The sequence below is a fragment of the Phoca vitulina genome, unplaced genomic scaffold, assembly GCF_004348235.1.
Source record: "Phoca vitulina isolate PV1807 unplaced genomic scaffold, GSC_HSeal_1.0 scaffold1, whole genome shotgun sequence".
NCBI classification, from domain to species: domain Eukaryota; kingdom Metazoa; phylum Chordata; class Mammalia; order Carnivora; family Phocidae; genus Phoca; species Phoca vitulina.
In genome coordinates this window covers 51,152,726-51,178,860 of record NW_022589704.1, presented here as the reverse complement: position 1 = coordinate 51,178,860, position 26,135 = coordinate 51,152,726, and the positions used below count along the sequence as shown (strand labels likewise).

The window sequence follows — 26,135 nt, the reverse complement described above, 5'->3', positions numbered from 1 at the left end:
CAATCCCAGCACCCTGGGATCATGACCTGAGCCGAAGGCAGACACTTAACGACTGAGCCACCCAGGCACCTCAAAGAAGAGTAATTTTTTTTTTTAATTTTTTTTATTGTTATGTTAATCCCCATACATTACATCATTAGTTTTAGATATAGTGTTCCATGATTCATTGTTTGTGCATAACACCCAGTGCTCCATGCAGAACGTGCCCTCCTCAATACCCATCATCAGGCTAACCCATCCCCCCAACCCCCTCCCCGAAGAAGAGTAATTTTTAAAATAACATTGGAAAAGTTAGAAAAATATAGTGACCTGGAACAAAGAGGAAAAGATTAAAGAAACTTGATCACAATATATTAGGAAAATGAACAAAAGGAATGAAGTCTTTGGCATCAGGGAGCTCATATTCTGGAGGCAGAAACTAGACACTAATTTTAAAACATGAATACATGATATGAAGTAGCAATAAGTGATTACAAAGAAACATAACATAGGGAAAAAGGATAGAGAATAATCTGGACTACTATTCAGATACAGTAGAAGAAACTGATGTATTTAGACATAATATTATGGGCCCTGGAGTCACAAAGAGCCAGATTCAAATCATCCCATTCCAAATAAACATATGGAGTAGACTGATAAACAAATGCAGTTTCAAAAGGTTACTAGCCTTTTCTTTCACTTGCTTTCCTTTTCTGATGAGAATGACACCCTATGCCCCTTCTATTCAGGAAATTTGGAGATTCCATTCTTTGCAAGGCTTTGAACTCAGGTCTCAGTGCTGGGATTCCCCCACCCACCCTAACCTTCAATTTATGTATTACTTCCTCAAGACGACGAGATTGGAGGGAAGTAATGTCTTGAGGTTAATGCTGAATGTTGATGAGGAAACAGGCTGAAGTAAAATCAGATGAGACTTGGACTTAAAGAAACATTTCTTGGGCTGGTGATAAAATTCTACAACGGGATAAGATACTGAGATGGCATTTTCTCTCCTGTCCTATAGGTACTTCTGACTTAGTCAGCTCCAAATGGAATCTGTCATTTCCATCTTCAAATTGCCTCTCAAATATATTGTTCTTTGTGTTCCATCATCTCCTCCTTGCTACCCAAGGTCAAGACCAGTTGTTTTGGTCTTTGTTGCTATAGTATCCCATCCCAAGCCAATGTCCATGGTCCAGCCACTAGTATTTTTTTAATGTGGATATTACAATAGTCTCTTCCCCAGTCTGCCTCCAACCTTTATCCCACTCTCCCCGGAATGATTTTCTCACGTATTTGATCCTATCCTTTTTCTACGTAACCTCCACTGATGAGTCCTCACTGTCACCAGAGACAAAGCTCTAACCCCCGGACATCTGAGTATTAGAAACAGGATTCACCATATACATCCACAATTATTTAAGGAATAACAAAAAGAAACTTTCACTCAGAAATCTCTCTTTAGCTGGATATGATGCATGAACAGGTACTCTCCAGATTTTTATTAAAGTGGTCAAATTGGAAAGAAATAATGCCCCAGCCTACCAGCATCTTTTGTGACTCAAATTTATCAAATTGCCTAGCTTTCTGCTGGGCAAGATCAGGAATAACAAGAGGCATTTACAGGGAGGGAAGGCTTTAAGTAGAAACAGAGAGCCAAAGAGAAAAAAATTCCAAGAGGAGATTTGGTAAAAGTGTCGTAAGTTAAACTCATGACTCTAGAAGGAGGAAAAAAAAAAAAAGTGACAACAAACTCCACTTTACTGACAATTCCACAAGGGCCAGATAGGACGTAAAAATTATCTGGTGACTAGGCACTCCCATGAGCCCTGAGTTGGCAGAGATCAAGGCTAAATTCAGAGAAGTGTCTTTGACCATGATAATGATGGTGAGTATGATAAGGTCTAGCAGCTTTGTTAACAAAAAAAATTGACTGAAGGAGATGAAATTGCCTATCATGAACAAGAGAGATCAAGGACAGACATATTATCTGTTTCAAATATTTTAATGACTCTTATACACAAGATGGGACACATTTATTTTGTATTACTACAAAAGAGAACATTGACTCTAAAAATTACAAGGAGGCAAAGTCAACTTGCAAGTTCTGCCTGCAGTTCATGCCTTGCACAAGGCATTTGGCCAAAGGGGCAGATACGTTTGCAATCTAGCCAGTATACCTACCTTACATGCTGGTGGCCTTGGGCAAAATCAGCCCAGAAAGAAGGGCACCTTTATATGTTAGCACAAAAAAGGCGCCTTTTCTAATACACACAAGGCATAGTGACCCTAAGCTCAAGAATGACTAGCAGTATTATCCAGTAATGGCAGATACTGACACAGGGTACCCAAGCAGAGGCTGAGAGTCTATCCATGAGTAGGGCCACACCTACACTCCACCACAGGGGGGAAATTAAGCTCAATGCCCTCTAAAGTTATTTCCAGATTGATTTCTCTGTTGCCTTTTTTCACTTTATTATTCTATGAATTATCCTATGAATCTACGATCTCTCAAACACTCTCATACCTTTAACAATGTAATTCCTAAAGTCTGCTCTTTATGGGGAGAAAGATAAAGAAATGGTATCAAAGGCCAGCTTGGGCTTACCATTCATGCTCTTTTTCGATTCATATGCCAACAAGTTATTAGAAAAAAATAATTCCGTTCTAAGTTCTTCCAGAAGTTTTTCTGATACCATCATTAAATAAGATACTGCACTGGTGATGGTAGCAGAACTGGGAAGCAACTTCGGCTCAAGTATTTCAAAAGACGCTGATCTATATTCAGAAGTAGTTAGGGTTTCAGCAGTAACCAAAAGGAAAAGTATATTTTTATTAATGTGGTGATTTTTTTTTTTTTTTTTAACTGGAAGTTTATACCTTCTGACACCCTACACTCATTTCTCCCATTCCCCACCTCCCACCTCTGGCAACCAATAATCTGATGTCTATACCTATGTGTTCAGTTGGGTTTGTTTTTGTTTTTTTTTTATGATTCCACATATAAGTGAGATCAGATGGTAATTTATCTTTCTCTGACATATTTCACTTAGCAAAATGCCCTCAAGTTCCATTCATGTTGTTACAAACGTCAAGAGTTCCTTCTTTTTAATGACCAGATAATATTCCATTGTGTGTGTGTCTACACACACACACACACACACACACACACACACACCACATTTTCTTTTCCATTCATCCACTGATGGACACTTAGGTTGCTTCCATGTCTTGGCTATTGTAAATCGTGCTGCAATGAACATGGGAGTGCAGCTATCTTTTTGACTTAATGTTTTTTTTCTCCTTTGGATAAATACCCAGAGTGGAATTGCTGGATCACATGGTATTTTTAAATATTTGAGGAACCTCTATACTTTTTCCACAGTGGCTGCACCAACTTACTTCCCACCAACAGTGCACAAGGGTTCCCTTCTCTCCACATCCTCACCAACACTTGTCTTTTTGATAATAGCCATTCCAACAGATATGAGGTAATGTATTTCACTGTGGTTTTGATTGGCATTTCCCTGATGGTTAGCGATGTTGAGCACCTTTGCATGCACCAGCTTGGCTATCTGTATATCTTCTTTGGGAAAATGGCTTTTCAGATCCTCTGCCCATTTTTTAGTCCAACTATTAATTTTGTTATTCACTTTTAAAAGAAACTTATGGAAAAAATCCTTTAAAATGTACATATCTAGCTAGAATTATTCAAATCCTGCCTCATTTATCTAAGCACTATCTCCTAGTGAATTTATCATCACGTAGAATTTATTATGTAATTTATATTCCATTAGACTCAGCAATGCATACAAGATATGTTAAAATAATGGTCACACTGGACATGCAGAAAATATGTACCTTTCTGTTTTACTCTTTCATATATTTTTTCTTTCAAGGTGTGAATTGAATCTATTACATAATTTATGAAACAGACAGGCCCAGCATTATGACCATCTTTCTATGGCACTTCATGATATACAAGGTAGTTTCAAACTACAAAACTACACTGTGGAAGTGTAAGGAAGATTCTAAAGCTTTTCAAGTATCCCCGTGTTTGTTCAGTCCTTTGCACAAAATAACAAACTTTTAAAATATATTTAGCTAATATACATACTAAAATGGTTTTATATGCAAAAGATGCAGTTTTTATAATTTTGCCTGTAGGAGGAGTGTTAGGCAGATAATAATTAGCCATTCTGCACAAATATATAAGAAAATTCTAAATTTGTCTTATGAAATGTTCTAATTTTTTGTTAAACTAAATATAATATTCAATAATATTTACAAATTTGGGGGGGGGAAGGAGTCCTAGGACATAAAACTCTTCAATACAAAAAAAGCAAGCACATTCTTATCATTTCCTCTGCCTTCCATCAGGTTTCTTCACGCACCAGTCTTTCTTCTAAGCTCTGTCTCTTCCTTCCTAATCCCTATTCCCTTGGCAGAATCATCTCTGCCAAAACAGATGACAAAGCTATGATAAAAAAAAATTGACACCCACTTTGGATCAATACATGATGAGTAAACTACTGAGTGCAGCATAAACATCAATCTGGAATCTGGATTTAGACTTCCTCTAGTGTACATAGTTGGGAGCCTTCCCAGAAGCCACTTTGGCCTTTTTTATTTTCTAATAGAACCCAGATTCAGTTCAGGTATTCAGCCTTCAGGAAAAGGGGGTCCTAATTCCAGCCTATGGGAAGGGTCTTAAGAGAGTGATTGCTCCAGATTGGGCACACATTATAAGACAGTCAAACGGACAGGAGAAAATTTTAATCCTTGCTCAGTATTAAAACATGTTGGATCTCCCACATACACACATCTCTCCCTATCCCACTTGATTTGAATGAAGAAAGACCTAATCCACTGGCAACAATTTTATGATGATGGAAAGGATCAAATTTAAGATGAAGTCAAAACTAAGGAAGTCAAAGCAAATTAAAGAATTCCAAAGATATTATGGGTTACACACACACACACATACACACCCCACTTGTATGTGCTTGCAAGCTTGCCTTCCTTCCCTTACTATTCTTCTGCTGATGCACAGAAAACCATGTTTGCCTCTGACTCTCCAAAACGGTCTAGTTCAAATACTTTTGAGTCCTCTGATCAAAATATCACCCTCTGAGATACCAGAGTTCTTGTATATACATCCCAATTACATTTATTTGAATCCCCAATAAACTAAAATGCACACAAGAGCAGGTACTATAACTTATTCATCTTGCATTCTGCGTAGTGCTCAACACGAAGCATTCTACAAGCGTTTCCTGACCTGAAAGATATATAGTAGTATCTACACAAAACTGTCCTGGATATTAAATCAATGAAACAAAATAATGTTATTAAGTTTTCCAATAAGTTTATTCAACTTTTAATGGTCTCATCCTAATAAGAACTTCAAACTTTTTTCCCCCACCAATCTTTGAAAATCTTCAGAGGGGAGGAATGATAGATATGAATTGTTTCTTTTCCTTTCAAATTACCTCTAAGTAAGCCAAAAGCCACAAAGGTACAAGATTAACTTCTCACTTACAATTTTATTTTAGTCAGAAATTCCTCCTGAATTTTTCACGGTAGTTTCTCTTGAACCTCCATTGTAATAGATGCATTTTGGGATGGCTGACCTTTTTGTTAAGAAAAAAATTTTAGGGGTGCTTGGGTGGCTCAGTAGGTTAAGGCTCTGCCTTCAGCTCAGGCTTATTATGCAATAGTCTTCATCATTTAAATTTACTACAAATTTGCACTGTGTGTTAGTGAGCTACATAGGAATAAAATCAGACAAACTGGGGTTGTGATTTTTGATAGCATCAACCCTCCTTCTCAGTCCACCCCCCATGGGAAAAATCAGTGTCAAAGGAAACAAAGGAATTTGGTCACCAAATTCAAAAAAACTGAAAAGAATTTTGCTAATCTTTCTATTAACTTTAGCAATGGCAAATTTCTATTTTCTCAGCACAAACGTAAGCACCTTTCTTATTTAAGACAATGAATTTAAGCTACTGGCTTCTCTGAATTCATCTAAACCAGCAGTTACATGCTTAGTTTTGACCTAACCAGCAGGGGTCAGAGTCAGAACAAAAACCACCTAATGAAGGATTTCCATGGAAAGACATCAAACATTTAAGTGAGCAAAAATCAATTGCTTGCCAAACTGCAGAAATAATGTGTAAATAGCCAACATCTCAATGAAGATATCAAAAAATGTACAGCTCCCTTTGAAATGATTCCTAATAATTTTTAAAGTCTGAAAAAAGGTCTAAAGAAAATACTGACATTCTAATAAAAATAACACAATGAAGAAAAAAACTTAAGTGATAATCCTGGAGTTGGCTATAGTAGGTTATGGAAGCACATAAAAAAGCTTTAGAGATTATAGGTAGTTTCCTCAATGTGGCTTAAGAACAAATAGATTGTTTTGTTTCCTTAAGTATGATTTTTTTTAAAAAAGATTTTATTTATTTATTTGACAGAGAGAGAGATAGCGAGAGCAGGAACACAAGCAGGGGGAGTGGGAGAGGGAGAAGCAGGCTTCCCACTGAGCAGGACCCTGGGATCATGACCTGAGCCAAAGGCAGAGGCTTAATGACTGAGCCACCCAGGTGCCCCTTGAAGTATGATTTTTTAATGGCAAAATTATATCCTGAAAATGACTTACTTGTAACATCAGTCTTTATTCCTGCAATCCTCAACAGTGGTTCAACCTTCTCATAATAGACCTGGGTAGCTTCTTTTTTGTGGCTTTGGGGGTTGAGAATTACTTTTAATGACTTTGGTCTATTTGAAAAACCTAAGAGAAAGACAAAGATAAAGTTATACAATCTTCATCAGCATTTTTTTCTTTCCCTTTAAAACCATACACTAAGTCCAGTTAGAATGTTACACATCTATTTAAATAGTATTTGCTGTTTTTATTTAAAATTCTTATAAGAGTATTCCCAAACATGGCAGTATTTTAAAACATTTACATTTTCCTAGCAGTTAAATAGGTATATCCCTCTTAAATCACGACTTAAAACAAAGCATTTCATTTACGAAAGAAAATGTGGATGAAAGCAACTTTGTGAATATTATTAGGCAATGTTCATGTATATTTACCAAACGATAGATAATATATCAACTGTTCCATTAGCATTTATTTATGGGGGGAAAAAAGCAATAAGCTGCAAAGAACATAAAGGTTTATTGCCTCTCCTAAGATAAATATGCTCATTATTAGAATTGGGCTCTCCAGTGACCCCAGGGCTACCCAGGCCTGACCTGTGGATGGGCCCAGGGTGGAGCAGAGTACATAGGGCTGGGTCAGGGCCAGCACCCAGAGCAATGCGTGCTGGGAGCTAAAAAGAGGGTTAGGTTGAAGTTCAAGCCTGAAAAAGGGGCCAGGGGAGAAAGGACTCTTCCCTGGGGAATTGGGAAAGAAAGCCTCTCAGCGGGGATTCGATGAGAGTGCTGCCTCACAGTTGGGGCTGTGATTTGATACTACAATTTTCTGGGCTTGCAAGATGCTTATCACTTAGAACCCAGTTGGAGCAGGTGCAAAGCAAATTTTCTGTTATGAAGGTGTAAGAGGGACAGAGGAGCGAAAAGAACGCTAACGACCATTTCTTTCAAGGTAAGCTGCTGTCATAGGGCCATGTTTTAAGGTTAAAAAAATAGTTACTAGCATCTGCTTTTAATAAAACCATTCCTAAAGCCAAATGGAAAAAAATCCATTCCACCAACGTCGGTTTTTGTGCCTCAAGCAGAGACAATATTTAATTTCTCATCATATTTGATAGAATACCATCCTTCAAGAGCACACACAGTTTTGAATCCAGGGAGAGTGCTGGATGAGGAAAAGATAGGACCATGCGGAACGGCCTAGAGCCTCTGTCCTTGTCCCTGTGCTTGTTATTTTGCTTGTTATTAGGCCTCTGGCAGTCTCCTTATCACCCAGTCTTAAAAATCTCAACACCTTGCTCAGTTCCTTTTGTCCTTCCAATTCCTCCATTCAAACAAGTGCCCAGATTCATGAGATGGTAACACTGTTTCCATGCCTTCCATTCTGTCCTTCCTGGGGGTCGCACTCCGGCTCCTCCCAGGCCCCTGCGCACATCTCGGCATCTCTCTGTCCACGTTCCCTGACCTCCGCATCACACCTCCATCGGGCCTGCACCATCCAAGAGTGGCCAGGGCTCCCCACTGCCTGTGGCCGAGCCTGAACCCCTTAAAATGACACTCAGAGCCCTTCCCCAACCAACTCCAACCTATCCTCCCCTCTTCCTCTCTCACGTATATTCCACAAACATTTATTGAGCATTTGTGCTGAGTACTGGAGCAAAGCGATTAACATGTGGCTTGTGTTTTAAAGGAGGAAGATGAATCCAACACATAGAAACAGCACAAAATAGACTTGGTAACGGAGAGGCACCAATCACCTTGGGAGTGTATGAAAAGAGGCTGGTTAATTCTCACTAGGGATCAGGAAAAGGGAGTATTTGAGCAGGGCTTTCGGCTCCTGTGGTTTTCACTACTTAGAATTCCCTCCTTCCTCACACCTCCTCTTACCCCCCACCCCCCTTAGCCAGTCGGCAGGAGCAGGGCAGGAGAGGAAATTCTAAGCAGAGACTAGTAGGAAGCTCAGTCAGTGCAGAGGTTTTTCTGTTCCATTTCTGCTTCCCCATCATGCTCTGGAACTACTGAATAACCTGCCAAATACCAGATATGCCAGGCTCTCCTTCTCAGACAGTTTTGTTTTTGTTTTTAATATTTTATTTATTTGAGAGAGAGAGACAGAGATAGCAAGAGACAGCATGAGCAGGGAGGAGAGGGAGAAGCAGGCTCCCTGCAGAGCAGGGAGCCCGATGCGGGGCTCGATCCCAGGACCCTGGGATCATGACCTGAGCCGAAGGCAGATGCTTTACCGGCTGAGCCACCCAGGCGCCCCTCAGACAGTTTTTCTTTCTACTCCACCTTACCACCATTTCTGTGAAAATTCTGCTATTTTTTTTTTTTTTAATGAAGTAGGCCCTGTGCCCAACATGGGGCTTGAACTCACAACCCTAAGATCAAGAGTCAGCATGCTCTAGGGACTGAGCCAGTCAGGTGCCCCAAATTCTGCCACCTTTTTTAAAGCTCACTTCAACAACACTTCCTCACTAAAGACTTCCCTAATCACCAACATAATTCACCTCTCTGGCTTCTCATTCCCATTTTATTCTGTGTGCCTCTATTAACTATTTTTATATCATTTATATTATAAAAAAAAAAAAACCTGATGAAAGACCCAATATCTTGGAACTCTTACTGCCAAACCGGGGACAATATGAAATGGAGTAAAGACTGTATCATACTAAGGGGGAGAAGGAAAACTCTGTCTTATGGTAGAATGACGACTAATAAATATGGAAGAAATGACAGAGTTAGAAAATCAATCTTTTCACCCATTAATAGTGCATTCAGGCAAGAATCAGCAATGGATGGTAAAACCATCAGTGACAGTCAGTTAGGGAACAAAATATTTCCTTATTCTTAAACTCTGTCCCTCTCTGTTGTTCTCATTACAAAGGGTACAGGGGATGTTTACAATGGGAAATCTCGCAGACCCTGCCTTAGCCAAGCGATCAGAGTTGACCATCACCTTAATGTACAAATGGACACATACGCCTCAAGATACCTTGTGACGCGTGATACACAGCACCGAGAACACAGCCCTTCTGTGTAACCTGCCCAATGTGCCTAGTGTGGATCAAACAATGATGAAACACTCCAATGGACCCTAGTTGAGGGGGTATTCGCAAAATAAAAACTGCCATACTGTCAAAGAAAGTTGAGGACCTAGTCCTGATTAAAGGAGGCTAAAGAGGACAACTGATGCGATGTAGGATTCTGGGTCAGGTAAAAAACTGCCATAAAGGACAGGACTACTATCCTTTAACCAGGAAGGACTAGGCAGATAAATCTAGGGCTCACTTTCATTAAAACACAACAAAGACAAGAAACTTGTTCTAAACTTCAGAGGCCAAGACTCAGATTAAATATCCAAATTAAGTTTACCTTACCTGGCATATTTATTGAAAGACCCTGCTTCATTTCTTAGTCAGAGGCAGTCCCAGCGTGGAAAGTGTCTAGGTAGCAAATGGTAGTCCTCAAATGTTATCATGAAAACCAACTTATTTGCCCCTCTTCCTATATCATGACTGTCAGGTAATAAAAATTTTTGGAAATAAGAAACAGTCATTTGGGGCTTATGAGGATAAGCACATTGTCATTGAAGGCTTATAGCCTTTAAATATACATGTATATGTGTATTAAATATACATATAAAGGCTTATAGCCTTTAAATATACATGTATGCTACATGTCCCCTTCAACCTTTGTGACACAATCCCCTTAGTCAGGAAAGAGCTAAAACTATTCAAGATTTTCTAAAAAGATTTAAGCAAATTAATTTTATTCTTAAGCCTCAGTTACAACAATGGCAATAGAAACTAAATAAATTAATCAGAATGTTTCATTCCTTAGACATCCTGATAAATTGAGCTCTTTTAAAACATAAATCAACAAAGCCAATTCTTCACCAGAGCATGTATTCATTTTCTCATTTATCTTTTCCTTTTGGGTGCTCTTAATTTGATGATTATGAAGCTAGAGTCTAAGTATAAAAAAATTAGATAGCAATTTGATACCTATTTAGAGATCAGAAGGGGGGATTTCTATTGAATAAAGCAAGATTTTTTTAAGATGTTCATCATTGGGTAGAATAAAGAGATCTCATTAGTAAGTCTCCAACCTCTCTTCTCTTAGGCTCCCTCCTCAAGCCTCTCTACTTTATCCAGCCCTTTGTGCATACCATGCTCCCTCTACCAACTCTGCTCTGTCCGCCCACCTACACTTGCTGCCACCATAGCCACTTTGTCCAATTAATCTTTATTCTTTGTTTTGATCTCACCTCAGTCATTGCTTCCTTGGGAAAAATTTCTATGGGCTCCTTGGCTTTGCGACCTTAGCTAGGTCATTGCCCCCTAATCATTTGTTCCTACAGGTCCATACACATTCCAGTCTTGATTCTTACACTATAATTTTATATCTATTTATTATTTATATTCATATATTAGACTTGAAACTCTGAGGTTTTTCTCCATATTCTATCTTCTTAGTGTAGGACATAGATGATCAAACATATGATTAATGAATAAAAGGGTAGCCTTCAGCCATATAGACAGTAATGGCATCCATTCATTTATTCACAAATAACTGCATGCATTCTATTTGCCAGACAGGGTTCTAGAAGCTGAGGCTCTATCAGTGAACAAGCAAGCTTCTGCCTTCATGAAGCTTCCATTTTAATGGTAGGGGACAGAATTACTAAGAGAATTCAGAGTATGTTAAGTGGTAATAAGTTCTAAAGGTAAAATGAAACCTCATAGTGGGAGAGGAGGAACACAAAGGTAGAAAATATGACTTCCTGGACAAGGAAAATCAGATCACTCACAGGCATTTAGAAGGACTTTGGCTTTTGTTCTGAGTGAGAGGAGAAGCATGGTGATTTTTGAGCAGCACAGCAACATAACCCTGGATGTTAAATGGATCACTCAAGCCTGTGTGTGGAAAGCAGATGCTGTAGGTACAAGAACAGACAAAGTAAGAACAGTTGCAATATTCCAGGCGGTAAATGACTGTGCTTGGATTAAGTAAAGTGGAGATTATAAGAAAAGCTAGATTCCAGATATATTTTGAAGGTAGAGCTGACAAGATCTGTCTACTCTTTAGATATGTTATATGAAAGAGAATAGTCAAAGAGTAGTCAAATTATGGCTGGATAAGGGGAAAGTGACAACACAAGAAGGGTTAAGAACTAGTGAAAAGTGAAAAAGTGGTAGAATCAATTAATTGAGGTCTCCGGGGGGGGGGGGGGGTGAAAAATTTTAGGAGTTGAGAGAGTAGATCGATTAAGTTAGAAAGACAGAAGCCAAGAGCCACATGAAGAGTAGGATGCTTCAAAGTGAGATTGAGTTATTGGTAATAACAATAATAAAACCTGATGAATGTTATATTCATCAGAATCATCTGAAGGGCTTCTAAAAACACAGATTTCTGGGTCCCAGATCCAGGAATTTTGGACTCAGTAATCTAGGGTCTGAAAATATAGTTATAACAAGTTTTCAGGTGATGCTGATGATGTTGGTCCAGAGATCACACTTCGAGAACCACTTCCCTAAAAGTAGGATTATGAGAGGTGAATGAAGTGTAGGATCAAGATCTTTGAGGGAGAAGAAGCTAAAAATGGAAAGAACATGCACAAAAGCACACAGAATTATGGCCGCAGTAGTGGTTGTAGAGAAAGACCACGAGACAGAAACTAATATCTTCAAGGAGTAAGAAGAATGAACCAGTAGTCTGCACAGGACCACAACAAGTAGCACTAAGCTAGTGGTGTCTAATGGACTGAGCTTCAAAAATGAGGATTTTTTAAGAGAGGAAAGAAAATGGTCTCAAAATAGCAGTGAGAAGAAAGAAACATATCAAGACATTGACAACACCTCCAGGACCAGTGGTCTGAAATGAAGGACAGAGAAAACAGCCGCGACAGGAGGGCTGTAGGGGAAGCTATAAACTCCTGGGAGAGCTGGGTCTCTCTACTAAAGCAAGAAGGCAAGGGAAATTTGGGGGAAGTAGTTGAAAATGTAGGAGATTTTGCTAATGATGGACTATTCATTCCACAGGGCAAACTAAAATAGTGTCTGGAGTTAAGAACAGTGGGGATGGTGTTGTGTTAGAGGGTACAGAGAGAGTCTTAAAGGAATGGCAGTACAACTGATGAAGGGCCTTAGGGAGTAACACGGTATGAAAGAATTGTTTGCAGCAGTTGAGGTTGGAAACCCTGTGAGGGTGTGAGGAGTGGGGTCTTGCCCCAAGCACATAGAGCTCTAAGAACTTATCTTCCCTCCAGCCAATGCCAAAGCTGGGGAGGAGTAATGTTGCCTGGAACCAGAAGAGCTCCAAATCCCGTCCCTCTCAGGAGACCAGCCAGTGTTCAAATCTACACCCAAGTCTGTGTGAGGCACTTGGTTATACTCTTCACGAAGTGATCTCAGTGCAAATGTTCTGTATTTGAGAGTCACATGCTCTGTTGTCTTCTGTACAGACTGACACATTTTCATGGTACAAAATTCAAAATCTCTGTTTTCAGCTCATTCCTTGATACCCAGTTTCCCTTCTGGGGGATAACCACTGGTATCACTTTAAGAAATCTTCCAGAAATAGTCTATGCATATATAAAAATGCATGTATTTGTTCTTTGGCTTTTTACATAGATGGCAGCATTCCTACCCACTATTCTCTATCTTGCTTTTTTTCCTTTTACTGTATTTTGGAGAGAATTTCATATCACTACATAGAGTATGATTCTCACTGTATTTAAAGCTGACTGGCATTTTTGTATGGATGAACCTCAATTTAAATCCCCTGGAGAGGCGCCTGAGTGGCTCAGTCGGTTAAGTGTCTGCCTTCAGCAGGGTCCCGGGATAGAGCCCTGCTTCGGGCTCCTTGCTCAGCGGGGAGCCTGCTTCTCTCTCTCCCTCTGCCTGCTGCTCCCCATCCTTTGCGCACGTTCTCTCTTTCAAATAAATAAATAAAAATTTTAAAAAATGTAATTAGTCCCCTGGAGATGTATATTTAGGTTGTTTCCAATCTTCCTTTACTGCAATGAATGTCATTTTGCATCTATTTGCACGTAACTGCAGGACAAACGTCCAGAAGTAGAATTACTGGATCAAGGGGTATGCACCCTTGAGAGTTTATCCTATTCCTAAATTACCTGCTGTTGAAACAGTTCAAGGTTGTGACCCCCCAAAAACTGGGTGCTAGAGTCAAAGTAATTCATCTTAAGTCTTGGCTCTTCCACTTACCAACTGTGTGACTTTGGGTTATTTGTCCAATTTCTCAGTTTTTTAATTTCCTCATCTGTAATATGAGGATAATAAGACTACTTCCTACAAAAGGCAATTGTGATGATTAAATCAGCAAATTTAAGTGCTTAGCAAGTGCACAGCACACAGTCAGTAATCAATTTATTGTTATTACTACCAACTTACACTCCACCAGGAACTGAGTATCTGTTTCCTTATACCCTTATAAACCCAAAATGTTTTCAAACTTTTTGATCTTTGACAACGTGAGAGAAGAAATATTGTATTTCAAGCTAATTTCAATTTACATTTCTTTTTATGAGGCTGAGAAATCTTGAAATGTTTAAGAGATACTTTTATTTTTCTACGAACTGTCAGTTTATAGCATTAACTGATTTTCTTCATAAAGCTATAATTTAATATTTTGTATTTGCTCTTGTATAATTATTTTTTAATGACCGTATTTCAGAATTGAGGGTGGAATTCTTAGAACCAAAGCTATTCTTAATAAAAATCACCACACTCTTGGAAGGAGAAAAAAAAAAGAAAATTAACCTTTTAAGTAAGGTTAATTTTAAATAAATAGCCTATTAAAAACCTTATTTAATAACATTAAAATATGAAAATTAATTTTGTTTATGACTTACAAATACTTTTCTGTGTCACTGCCTTTAATTTTTATTTATGCCATTTTCTCTGAGAAAGATCCTTTTGATATTTCTGACAGTTTTCATTTTACACACCTATAGATTTATTATTTTTTATGGTTCCTGGGTTTTATGTCATATTTAATAGTTCCCTTTTGTGACCAAAAAAACCACTATATTTTTCTTCTAATTAATTTTATGGTCTCTGTTTCATATTTTTATTTAAGCATATCCAAAGTGTCTTTTTAAAATAATTTCTTAAATATTTTATTTATTTATTCGAGAGGGCAAGGGAGTGTGAACAAGGGGGAGGGGCAGAGGAAGAAGCAGACTCCCCGCTGAGCAGGGAGCCTGATGCGAGGCTCCGTTCCAGGACCCCCGACTATGACCTGAGCGGAAGGCAGACACTTAACTGACTGAGCCACCCAGGTGCCCCTAAAATTTCTTTTACTAGAGGTATAAAATTGGGATTTGACTTCACTCTTTTGTCAGATGATTATCCACCTGTCCCAACATCATTCATTTGGTAATATTTCTCTTACAGATTTCAAATACCACCTTTAGATATATTAAATTTCTGAATGTGTTTGGATTTCTTCTGAACCATTTAGTCTGAGGTCTACTGATCAATTCATATGTTAGTGCCATATTTTGAATTTAATGAGATTAATGAGAATACCTCAAGTTTCTCCATGTAGGCTTTAAAATGAGATATTTTAGGATGTTGAGAACATACCCATCTATTCTTTTTTTATTAAAAGTTGCTTTTTTTATTAAAAGTTGGCATTTATACACAAGTAGACCAATCTATAATTTTCCTTTTTTGGATTTGGATCATCAGATGTTGATATCAATTTCAGGTAAGCTCTATAAATACAATCTGGGAGCTTTCTTTTTTTTTTTTTTTTTCCTATGCTCCCCAATAAACTATTGAATCGAAGTTTCCTGTTCCTTAAAGGTATGGTAGAGACCTCTGTGAAAATATCAATGTTTTTCTGTTTGTTTTTTTAAGGAGTACCCCCCCCCAAAAAAATGTTACCTTGGTGGTAATTGGTCTGTTTAGATTTTCTATGTCTTCTAGAGTCAGTTTGGCCATTTTTACTTTCCTAGAGAATGGACTTATTCACTTCATCCTTCTCCAAGAAGGCAGCCCAGGTTGCCTGCTGAGTTTAGTTACTGTCCTCTTATGAGTAGTAGTAGCAACACTATTTCCCCCTGATAATTAGAACTGATCACCTTTGCCAGCATAGCAACTTCATTATTATTTTTTTTCCATTTGTTGGTTCAGTCATATGGTTCAAAATAATGTAGCCAGGTAATTCTCAATGTCCAATTCAATTGAACCATTGTCACGTTCTCATGTGAAAGTATTCTTCCCTCATACTAATACCTCTAAATCAGCAGAGTTCAGAGTTACAGGGGCAGGAAACAAAAATTTTATGAGTGGGTCATTGGCGGTGAAGTTAAGAGGTAACACATTACTTCTCTACTTGGTTTGTAGACCCATGTATTCTGTTTATGGAACTAAAAACTACTTTCACAAAACTTTGTTTTCTGGGTAGAATATAATGTAATACAACAGGAAACATGGTAAGACCAGCAAATCCCATGATTCATCAGCCAATTGCCTCACTTCTTTGATATAACTGAGTCCCTTGATCAAAAGTAGTACAGATTGTAAATTCATTGAACAAGGTATTTAGTAGGGTTATAGATGGTAGTGTTGTCAGTAACAGGGTGGATGGGAAATTCAAATCTAAAGTAAACATTCATAGCAATGAGGCCTAACTACTAACTTTCCACAATGGAGGAACTCCAATGTAATCAACCTGCCACCAAATGGTTGAGCAGTTGCTCTAAGATGTAGAACCCATACCCAGGCTCAGGGCTGATCTGTTTGCAGGTAGAGTACTCAGTAATAATAGGAGTCAAATCAGTCTTAGTGAGCATAAGTACTTGTTTTTAAACCCACATATTTCCCCCATCTCTGCATGAAGGCCACTTTGTTTATGTGTTCATTGTACAAGCCCTACAGTTGCTTTTTTTTTTTTTTAAGGTTGCATTTATTTGACAGAGGGAGCACAAGCATGAGTGGGGAGCAGAGGGAGAGGGAGAAGCAGACTCCCCGGTGAGCAAGGAGGCTGATGCGGGGCTCCATCCCAGGGCCCTGCGATCATGACCTGAGCCAAAGGCAGACGCTTAACTGACTGAGCCACACAGGCACCCCCTAGGGTTGCTTTTAAAAGATCCTGACTGACAAGTGTAGAATGGGGTACCTTGCCTACCTAATTAGGTCCTCTTTTGAAATAAATGCTCTTTGGCGAGCATTTATATAAAACAAATCTCATTCTGTTCTTATTCTGTGAAAACCAACTTTCTTCCAAGTTCCTGACTATTTGGCAAGCTCTTAACAACTGTCCATGCATCAATATGCAACTATCCCTCTGGCTTTCACTCCTTAATAACTAGTATCAATTGTCTGAAGTTCTGCCCATCCTGATTTTCCTTCCCTATCTTAGTAACACTCGAGTGGGTCTGTAATTCTTCCGTAGCTCATTTCTATTGTATCATGAAGAACCCATTTATTTCCCTTAGTTTACTGGTCATAGAAAACATTTCATGATGCCACATATGAAGGGGGGCAAAAAAAGAAAGCAATGCAGCAACAATTATAGGCCACCAGTATATTTGATTTACTAGACCCTTTTCCTCTAGTCCTTTCATCATATTATCTGTACCACACAGCTTTTTATTTAAAATAGCTAGAGTATTTTACGTTTTATACAACTGAACTCTAATACAGATGTCTAAAAGAAATCTCAAAGGTCACATATTCAAAACTGAAATTTTTATTTTCCCTACCAAATGGGGTCTATCTACCCATAGTCTTTGCTATTTTACTAAATAAGAACTTCCTCCTTCCACCTGCTCTAGTTAGAAACTTTACTCCGAAAACTGGTAATTAAAAATAACTAATTATGCACTTACCCTGACTCTTTATAAGTACTATATTTATGGGTAACCAAATAGTACCAGTAGAAAAAGAAACATCCTTTTTATAAAAGAATAACACTATAATTTAGAAAGAATGATAAAATACAAAAATTTCCCTGATCTACCCTTAAATAATTAGTTCAAGCAAAGATAATAAATGTTAAAATATTTATTGAGAGCTAAATGCTCTCCCTGGTCCCTGAGTACCACTGAACAATTATCTACTAGTTTCAAATAGAAATATCACAATGGAGGGGCGCCTGGGTGGTTCAGTCAGTGAAGCATCGACTCTTGGATTCGGCTCAGGTCATGATCTCAGGCTGTGAGGTCGAGCCCTGCATCAGGGTCTGCAATGGGCATGGAGCCTGCTTAAAATTCTCTCTCTGTCCCTCTCCCTCTACCCCTCCACCCCCTGGCTCTCTCTCGCTCTCTTTCAAAAAAAAAAAAGTTACAATGGAGAGATGGAGCTGTCACCTCTTTGACTCCGGGATCCATCTTAGCCTTGGGGAATCTATCTTATCCACATATCGTGGGATAGTCAGACATTACATACCACCTGAGATAATGAAATATGAAGTACCCAGTACCACTTATGAAGTATTTTTGCACAATATGAACCTAATTAAGCCTTTAGATTAGAAATCCAATTTTTAGGTAATAAAGAGAATAGAAAAACAAGTTAAATGATACCACAAAGAAGCAATCAGACAGCGGTACAACAGTACTGCTCAAAGAGTGGTCTTCAGAATGACAAACTAGCATTGCCCAGACCCACCGAATCAGAATGTTTGGGAATGGGGGACAGTATCTATATTTAACTAGGCTAAGTGTTCCTTATGCACGCTAAAATACCTACAGGACAGCCTCATCTCTTCCATAAATCAGTGTCAGAATTTTAAAAATGAGGAGACTGTTTTAGTGTTGTAGTTTAAATATGCTTAATTTGGGGCGCCTGGGTGGCTCAGTTGTTAAGCGTCTGCCTTCAGCTCAGGTCATGATCCCAGGGTCCTGGGATCGAGCCCCGCATCGGGCTCCCTGCTCTGCGGGAAGCCTGCTTCTCCCTCTCCCACTCCCCCTGCTTGTGTTCCCTCTCTCGCTGTGTCTCTGTCAAATAAATAAATAAAATCTTTAAAATAAATAAATAAATATGCTTAATTTGATCAATGATTCTTGATTGGACACTAGTTGGTACAAGTCAGCTATAAAAGACATTTTGGAAAACATGGGGAAATTTTCAGTATGGACCAGGTATTCAATGATGATAAGCAACTATTGTTCATTCATTCGGTAGGATAATGGTATTTGGTTATTTGTAATGTCTTTTTGTAGAGATGCACACTGGAGTATTTCTGGGAGAAGTGTCATGATGTATATAGTTTAAAACAGACTGACAATAAAATGTTAAAATATATGGAGAAATGTTAAGAACTATAGAATAAGTGGGTGATGGCAATATAAGTGTCCATTATAATGTTTTTATATGTTCTATATTATTTGACATTTTCCCTAATAGGATAAAAAAAAATCTTGCTGTCATCATTGACTTTTTCCTCTCTTAATATCCCCCATATTCACCAAGTCAATAAATCCATAAGTCTCTATCTTCAAAAACAAATCCAAAGTCTAATCACTTCCCACTACCTGTCTTGCTCCCTCTTTAATTTAAATCACTACCTTTTGCCTGGATTATACCAGTTTCCACTTAACTGGTTTCCTGCCTCAATTCCTTCCCCTACTCAGAGTGTACTGTTTACTTAACAGTCAGACTATTCACTTTAAAAGTTCTATCATGTCACTCCTTTGCTTAAAACTCACAAATGGCCCCCATTTTTCTCAAAATAAAAGTACAAAACCACACAAAGCTTGCAAGAGCCTTCATGGTCTACTCCCAGCTGCCTCTGTGACCTCATTTCCCACCACTTTACTCCCTAACTCCCTGCACATGACTTTCTTGCTCAACCTTTTACACATACTGTTCTGTTTGTACCATTTCCCCCTCATATATCCATATGGCTCCCTTTCCCATTACTTTCAACTGTCTCCTAAAACTAGACATGGCACTAGCTGGGTTTGAAAAGCAGCCTCAACTGTCCTATCTGAGGCTTGGACTCAGAATACCCTTCTCACCATCAGGGCACTTGTGCTTCATCATCTCACAAGAGAAAGAAAAATGCAAAGAAGTAGCTGGCCAAAGGAATGGCACCAGTGAGTGATGAAGCCAAGACCAAATTCACCAGTTAAGACCGCCAAATGACTTGGTAAAACACTTCTCCATAAAAAATAACTGTAACGATAATAAGCATTTGAAGATTTTGAAAACTACGTTAGGAAGGTAAGAAAGAGGACAAAGTTCAAGGTTCAAGAAATTTAATTAACTTACTGAAAAACAGTTAAATAAAAAGGAGAGCTTAATTTTTTCCATGAGAAAACAGACATGTACATTCTAGTCCTCTTGATGAAACAAGAACATGTACTGCAGGAATGTAGTACACTGTGAAGATTTACGTAAAATCATTAGCTACAAAGAACTCTGGAAAACATTTTAAGAATGCAACACAAAGCATCAGGCAGTTATGACCTTGCTCTTCTCTCAATTATGACAAACTATTTAATATGAAAGCTATATTGAGACACATAAATCCCCTGAACTCCTTGGAAAAAAAAAAAAAAGAATCTCGATGTGATAATAATCATTTATTCATAATTTCACAACAGTATAAGCATCCCCCAAATAGATAATCCAAGATTAAAATATAGGCATGACTCAGTATTAATATGCAACTGGCTTGGTTCTCGGTCCTCCTGTAACTTCTCAATTCATACTCTAGAGTACAGACCTTCTTAGCACCCCAGTTTGCAATGAACCAGCAATGTAAAACAGAATGGCCAACTGTTCCTCTGTTAGTAACAAATGTGCTAATATGTACTAGTTTAAACTTGATCTATCAGTGAGTCAATGAACCATGAAGGGTGGGGGTTAATCAGGGTGTTCTCCAAACAAAGGCTACTGAGAGCAGCGGGGACGCCACTCCCAGACTCACATCTGTGCTGTTTTGAGTGCAGCATGATGGAAATGGCATGGTGTTCATCAAAGTTAAGAGCCCAGAACCTTGTTAGAGTATTGGATATACTCACAACCGTTTTATACAAAAACGCAACCAAACTGTTGCAAAAATAAAACCCAAACACAGGAAATAAAGACCTCAAGTAACCACAATTCTCAGGAGCTATTAATATTAAACTATGCACAGTTAATATGTAACAGTGATGGTAAAGCCTATCACACACAAGATATGACAACTTCCAAGCAAAGCACAGAAATAGAATATTTTATATTAGGAGATTTATATTAAAATTCATTTGTTTCACTTCACTATCAGCAAAAGTTAATTGATGCACATCTTTACACACCCACAAAAATAATTTAAATGTTATAGTCTACTTAAACCCAGTAACTTCTAAACTCACAGGCAGCCCACCAATGCGAACATCTCTAACAGGTGAGACAGGCTCAACCACAATTAGTAGAAAGAATCACCTACTGCCAGAAATAGTCACCTCAATACTTCAGTATTTTAATGATGAAGTGGTCAAGACTAGAGATAGAGCAAGAATGAATGGAAAGAAGAGCTAAGAAAGAGGAAAAGAAATTTCAACCAATTATATTACCCATTTATTTTTATCAGATTATTATTATCCTCACTTTCCCCAATTAAATCTCCAGAGAGGTCTAGGGCAAGATGGAAATGTAGGAACATCCTGAACTCACCGCCTCCGTAGACACAGCAAATCTACACCGAGTTATAGACCAATTCCTCCCCTGAAGAAGAACTAAGGGCTATCTGAACAGCTTCTGCACAATAAGAAAATGATAGGGGAGATGGTAAAACAGTAACAAAAAGAACTCCCACCCTGACACTGAACTGCAGGGGGAAGGGATATTACTGAGAGCTGATCCCTCTGCTCTGGGGCACAGAAAAAAAGCCCTGGCTTAAAAGCAACTAGTAATATGGGGCACCTGGGTGGCTCGGTTGGTTAAATGTCTGCCTTCGGCTTGGGTCATGATCACAGGGTCCTGGGATCGAGCCCCGCATCGGGCTCCCTGCTCAGCGGGGAGCCTGCTTCTCTCTCCCACTCCCCCTCCTTGCTCTCTCTCTCTCAATTAAATAAATAAAATCTTAAAAAAAAAAAAAAAAAAAAAAAGCAACTAGTAATAGAAGATCCAGCCCTAGAAGCCTGCCAAATGTCAAGAGAGCTGTGGAAATTCACTCTGGGTTGGAGGGGCTGGTGAGCATCATGATTTACACTCCTCCTTGCTTTGATAGCACAGACAGGAACAGGGTTCTGAGCACCCTACCTGGTGGGCTGCCTCAGCAAGCACTGGGCCCCTAGCCCACACCAGCCCCAGATGCCCTGTGGCACAAACAAAAAAAGCCACTGTTCAAAAGAACAACTAGAATATCAAGGAACTAGCCCTAGAACCCTGCCATATTATGGAGGAGCTGCTGGAACTTTCTGGGCCAAAGGAGCAGGTGAGCACCATGGTTTACGTTCCCCCTTGACCTTGGTAATATGGATGGGAACAGGGTCTGAGCGCCCGAGCCAGCTTACCATGTAAATGAGACCTGGGCCTCTAGTCTATGCCAGCCCCAGCCATCCCGGCAAGGCAGCCCCAGGGTGCTATACACTGGGACGCCCCTGGTCAGCACTCACTATAGCTCCAGCCATCAAACAAAGGTGACACAGATACAAAGCACCCAGAACACTCCAGGCCCACCACTTTGGCTTTAGGCAGCTTGCTAGGGTACTCCCTGGCACAGAATGCTCCAGGACATCCTAGCTGACACCTGCTTCAACTCTAGCTGCCCAGCCAGGGTGTCCCCTGCACAGAGCACCCTGGGAACCTCCAGCTTGTGCCCACCTCAGTTCCAGCTACCCTGCCAGGGCACCCCCTATGCAGAGCACCCCAGATCACCCTAGCTTGCACCCACTTCAGCTTCAGTTGTCCTGTGAGGGTACCCTCACTGCGGAGAGCCCCAGGACCACCCCAGTCCACGTCCACTATAGCTACCACTGTCCTGCCAGGGTGCCCCTTGAGCAGAATACCTGGGAATCCTCCCCACCACGTCCCATGCCCCACACCTTGGTTCCAGCCACCCCACCAGGGTACCCTGTACATAGAGACTCCTAGAACACTCTTATACCCACACTACAGCCTCGGCTATCTGGGCAAGGTACCTTCTGCACATAGAGCCCTGGGACTCCCAGCTTGAACCCCCTTCCACTTCAGCTGTCTTTCCAGAGCACATCCTATGTGGAGAGACCAGGGTCCACGCCAGCTCATGCCCACTATAGCTTCAGCTGTGCTGCCAGGGTGCCCTCTGTAGAGCCCCAGAACCCTCCTCCACGGTATGCATACACTTCAGCTTTAGCTGTCCAGCCAGACCACCAACCGCAAGAGAGCCCTGGGACAACCCCCCACACTCAGCTTTAGCTGTCCTGCCAGGGTAGCCCCTGTCCAGAGAGCCTCAGGACCACCCCAGCCTACAACCATTTTAGCTCTGGCCATCCCACCAGGGTAGTCCCAGCACAGAAGGTCCCATAACCCTTAGCCCACAGCAGCTATAGCTACAGCCAGCCAGCAGAAGTCACCAGGTACACACAGCCTGCACAGGGGATGACCATACGTAAGACCATTTCTTCAGGTTTAGAAGTACTTGTTCTAATTCATAGACGGAAAGTCAAGCAGAAGGGGAAGACAGAAGAATATGCTCCAAACAAAAGAACAAGACAAAACCTCAGATAAAGAACTAAATGAAACAGAGGTAAGCAATATGCCTGATAAAAGAGTTTAAAGTAATGATTGTAAATATACTCACTAGACTAGAGAGAAGAGTGGAAGAACTCAATGAGGATTTCAACAAATGAAAAATAATCAGAGCAGAAGAATAACTGAAATAAAAAAATACACTAGAGGGAATCAACTGTAGATTAGCAGATGCAGAAGAATGGATCAGCAATCTGGAAGATAAGGTAATGGAAAGCAGCCCAGCTGAACAGCAAAAAGAAAAAAGAATTTTAAAAAGTGAGGATAAGTTAGGGGATCTCTTGGACAAAATCAAGTAAACACTTGCATTATAGAAACCCCAAAAGGAAGAGAGAGAGAGAAAGGAACTGAAAACTTATTTGAAGAAATATAGCTGAAACTTCCCTAACCTGGTGAAGGATATAGACTTCCAGGTTCAGGAAGCACAGAGAGTTCCAAATAAGATGAAACCAAGGAGGTCCACACCAAAACACATAATAATTAAAATGTCAAAGGTTAAAAATAAAATCAGAAGCTCAGGAAACAACAAGTGTTGGCATGGATGTGGAGAAAAAGGAACCTTGTGCACTGTTGGTGGGAATGCAAACTGGTGCAGCCACTACAGAAAAATAAAGAGAGAATTTCTTTTTTAAAGATTTTATTTACTGGGGCTCCTAGGTGGCTCAGTCGTTAAGTGTCTGCCTTCAGCTCAGGTCATGATCCCAGAGTCCTGGGATGGAGCCCCGCATCGGGCTCCCTGCTCAGCAGGAAGCCTGCTTCTCCCTCTCCCACTCCTCCTGCTTGTGTTCCTGCTCTCCCTGTCTCTCTCTCTGTCAAATAAATAAATGAAATCTTAAAAAATAAATAAATAAATAAATAAATATTTCATTTATTTATTTGTCAGAGAGAGTACAAGCAGGCAGAGGAACAGGCAGAGGGAGAGGGAGAAGCAGGCTCCCTGCTGAGTAAGGAGCCTGATGCATGACTCAATCCCAGGACCCGAGAGCATGACCTGAGCCGAATGCAGATGCTTAACTGACTGAGCCACCCAGGGATCCCAAAGAGAGAATTTTTAAGGTAGCATAAGCAATGCAAAAAGTTATATACAAGGGAAATCCCCTAAGGCTTTCAGCTGATTTTATAGAAAAAGTTTGAAGTGGCACAATTTATTCAAAGTACTAAAAGAAAAAACCTACAACCAAGAATACTTCACCCAGCAAGATTATTATTCAGAATTGGAGAGATAAAGAGTTTCCCAGACAAAAAAAGTTAAGGAGTTTATCACCACTAAACTGGCCTTACAAGAAAGGTTAAAGGGACTTCTTTAAGTGGAAAAGAAAGGGCCATAATTAGACTGAGAAAATTATGAATAAAAAATGTAAAATATGACAACATATATGTAAAATGTAGGGGGAAGTAAAAATGAAGTTTGTTTTTTTTTTTGGAATGTGTTCAAAACACATTGTTCTTTTAAAACAAAGACTGTAACAAGAGACAAAGAAGGGATACAAAACGATAAAGGGATCAATCCAATAAGAGAATAATTTAACTATTTATGCACCCAAAACTGAGAGTACCTAAATACATGAAACAAATATTAACAGACATAAAGGGAGAAATTGATGGGAATACAATAATAGTAGTGGACTTTAACACCCCATTTACATCACTGGATAGATCATCCAAACAGAAAATCAACAAAGAAACAGTGGCCTTGAATGACACATTAGATCAGATGGATCTAACAGATATATATATGGAACATTCCATCCAAAACCAGCAAAATACACACTCTTTTCAAGTGCACATGGCACATTTTCCAGGATAGATCACATGTTGGGTCACAAAACAAGTCTCAATACGTTTAAGAAGACTGAAATCATATCACGCATCTTTTCCAACCATAAGATTATGAAATTAAAAATCAATCACAAGAAAAAGACCCCCCCCAAAAAAACCACACACAAATGCATGGAGGCTAAATGACATTTGACTAAACCAATGGGTCAACAAAGAAATAAAAAAATACATGGAGAAAAATGAAAATGATAACAGTGGTCCAAAATCTTTGAGATGCAGTGAAAGCATTTCTGAGAGGAAAATTTATAGTGACATAGGCATACATCAAGAAACAAGGAAAATATCAAATAAATAGCTTTCCACTGAAAGAAACTAGAAAAAGAACAAAGCCCAAGGTGAGTAGAAGGAAGGAAATAAAGATCAGAGCAGAAATAAAGAACATAGGGACAAAAAAAAAAAAAAAAAAAAGGGAAAAGATCAAGGAAACCAAGGTCTGATTCTCTGAAAAGATAAACAAAATTGGTAAGACTTTAGCCAGATACATCAAGAAAAAAACTGAGAGAAACTAAATGAATAAATAAAATCAGAAACAAAAGAGAATAACTCACACCACAGAAACAAAAGATTATGAGATTACTATAAAACATTATATGCCAACAAATTGAACCTAGAAGAAATGGATAAATTTCTAGAAACATAATCTTTCAAAACTGAATCAGGAAGAAATTGAATATTTGACTAATTACTAGTAATTAAATTGAATTGGTAATCAAAAAACTACTAACAAATCAAAGTCCAGGACCACATGGATCCACAGGTGAATTCTACATTTAAAGAATTATACCTATTCTCAAACTATGAAAGAAAGAAAAGAAAGAAAAGGAAAGAAAGAAAGAAAAAGAGGAGGAAGGAAAGTTTCCAAATACTTTCTATGAGGTCAGCATTACAGTGATACCAAAACCAGGCAGGCATCAGTAAAAAAAAAAAAAAAAAAAAAAAAAAAAAAAAAAAAAA

General features: G+C 39.1%; 1 protein-coding gene across 1 annotated transcript in view; it reads right to left on the bottom strand.

Annotated features, from left to right (window-relative positions):
- The window catches only part of CERKL (ceramide kinase like), a 109,881-nt gene that overhangs the window by 22,561 nt on the left and 61,185 nt on the right, over window positions 1-26,135 (bottom strand). The window contains exon 3 of the mRNA XM_032407015.1: window positions 6,644-6,775. Coding sequence (XP_032262906.1) covers window positions 6,644-6,775 — 132 coding nt within the window. The remainder of the gene's footprint in view (window positions 1-6,643; window positions 6,776-26,135) is intronic.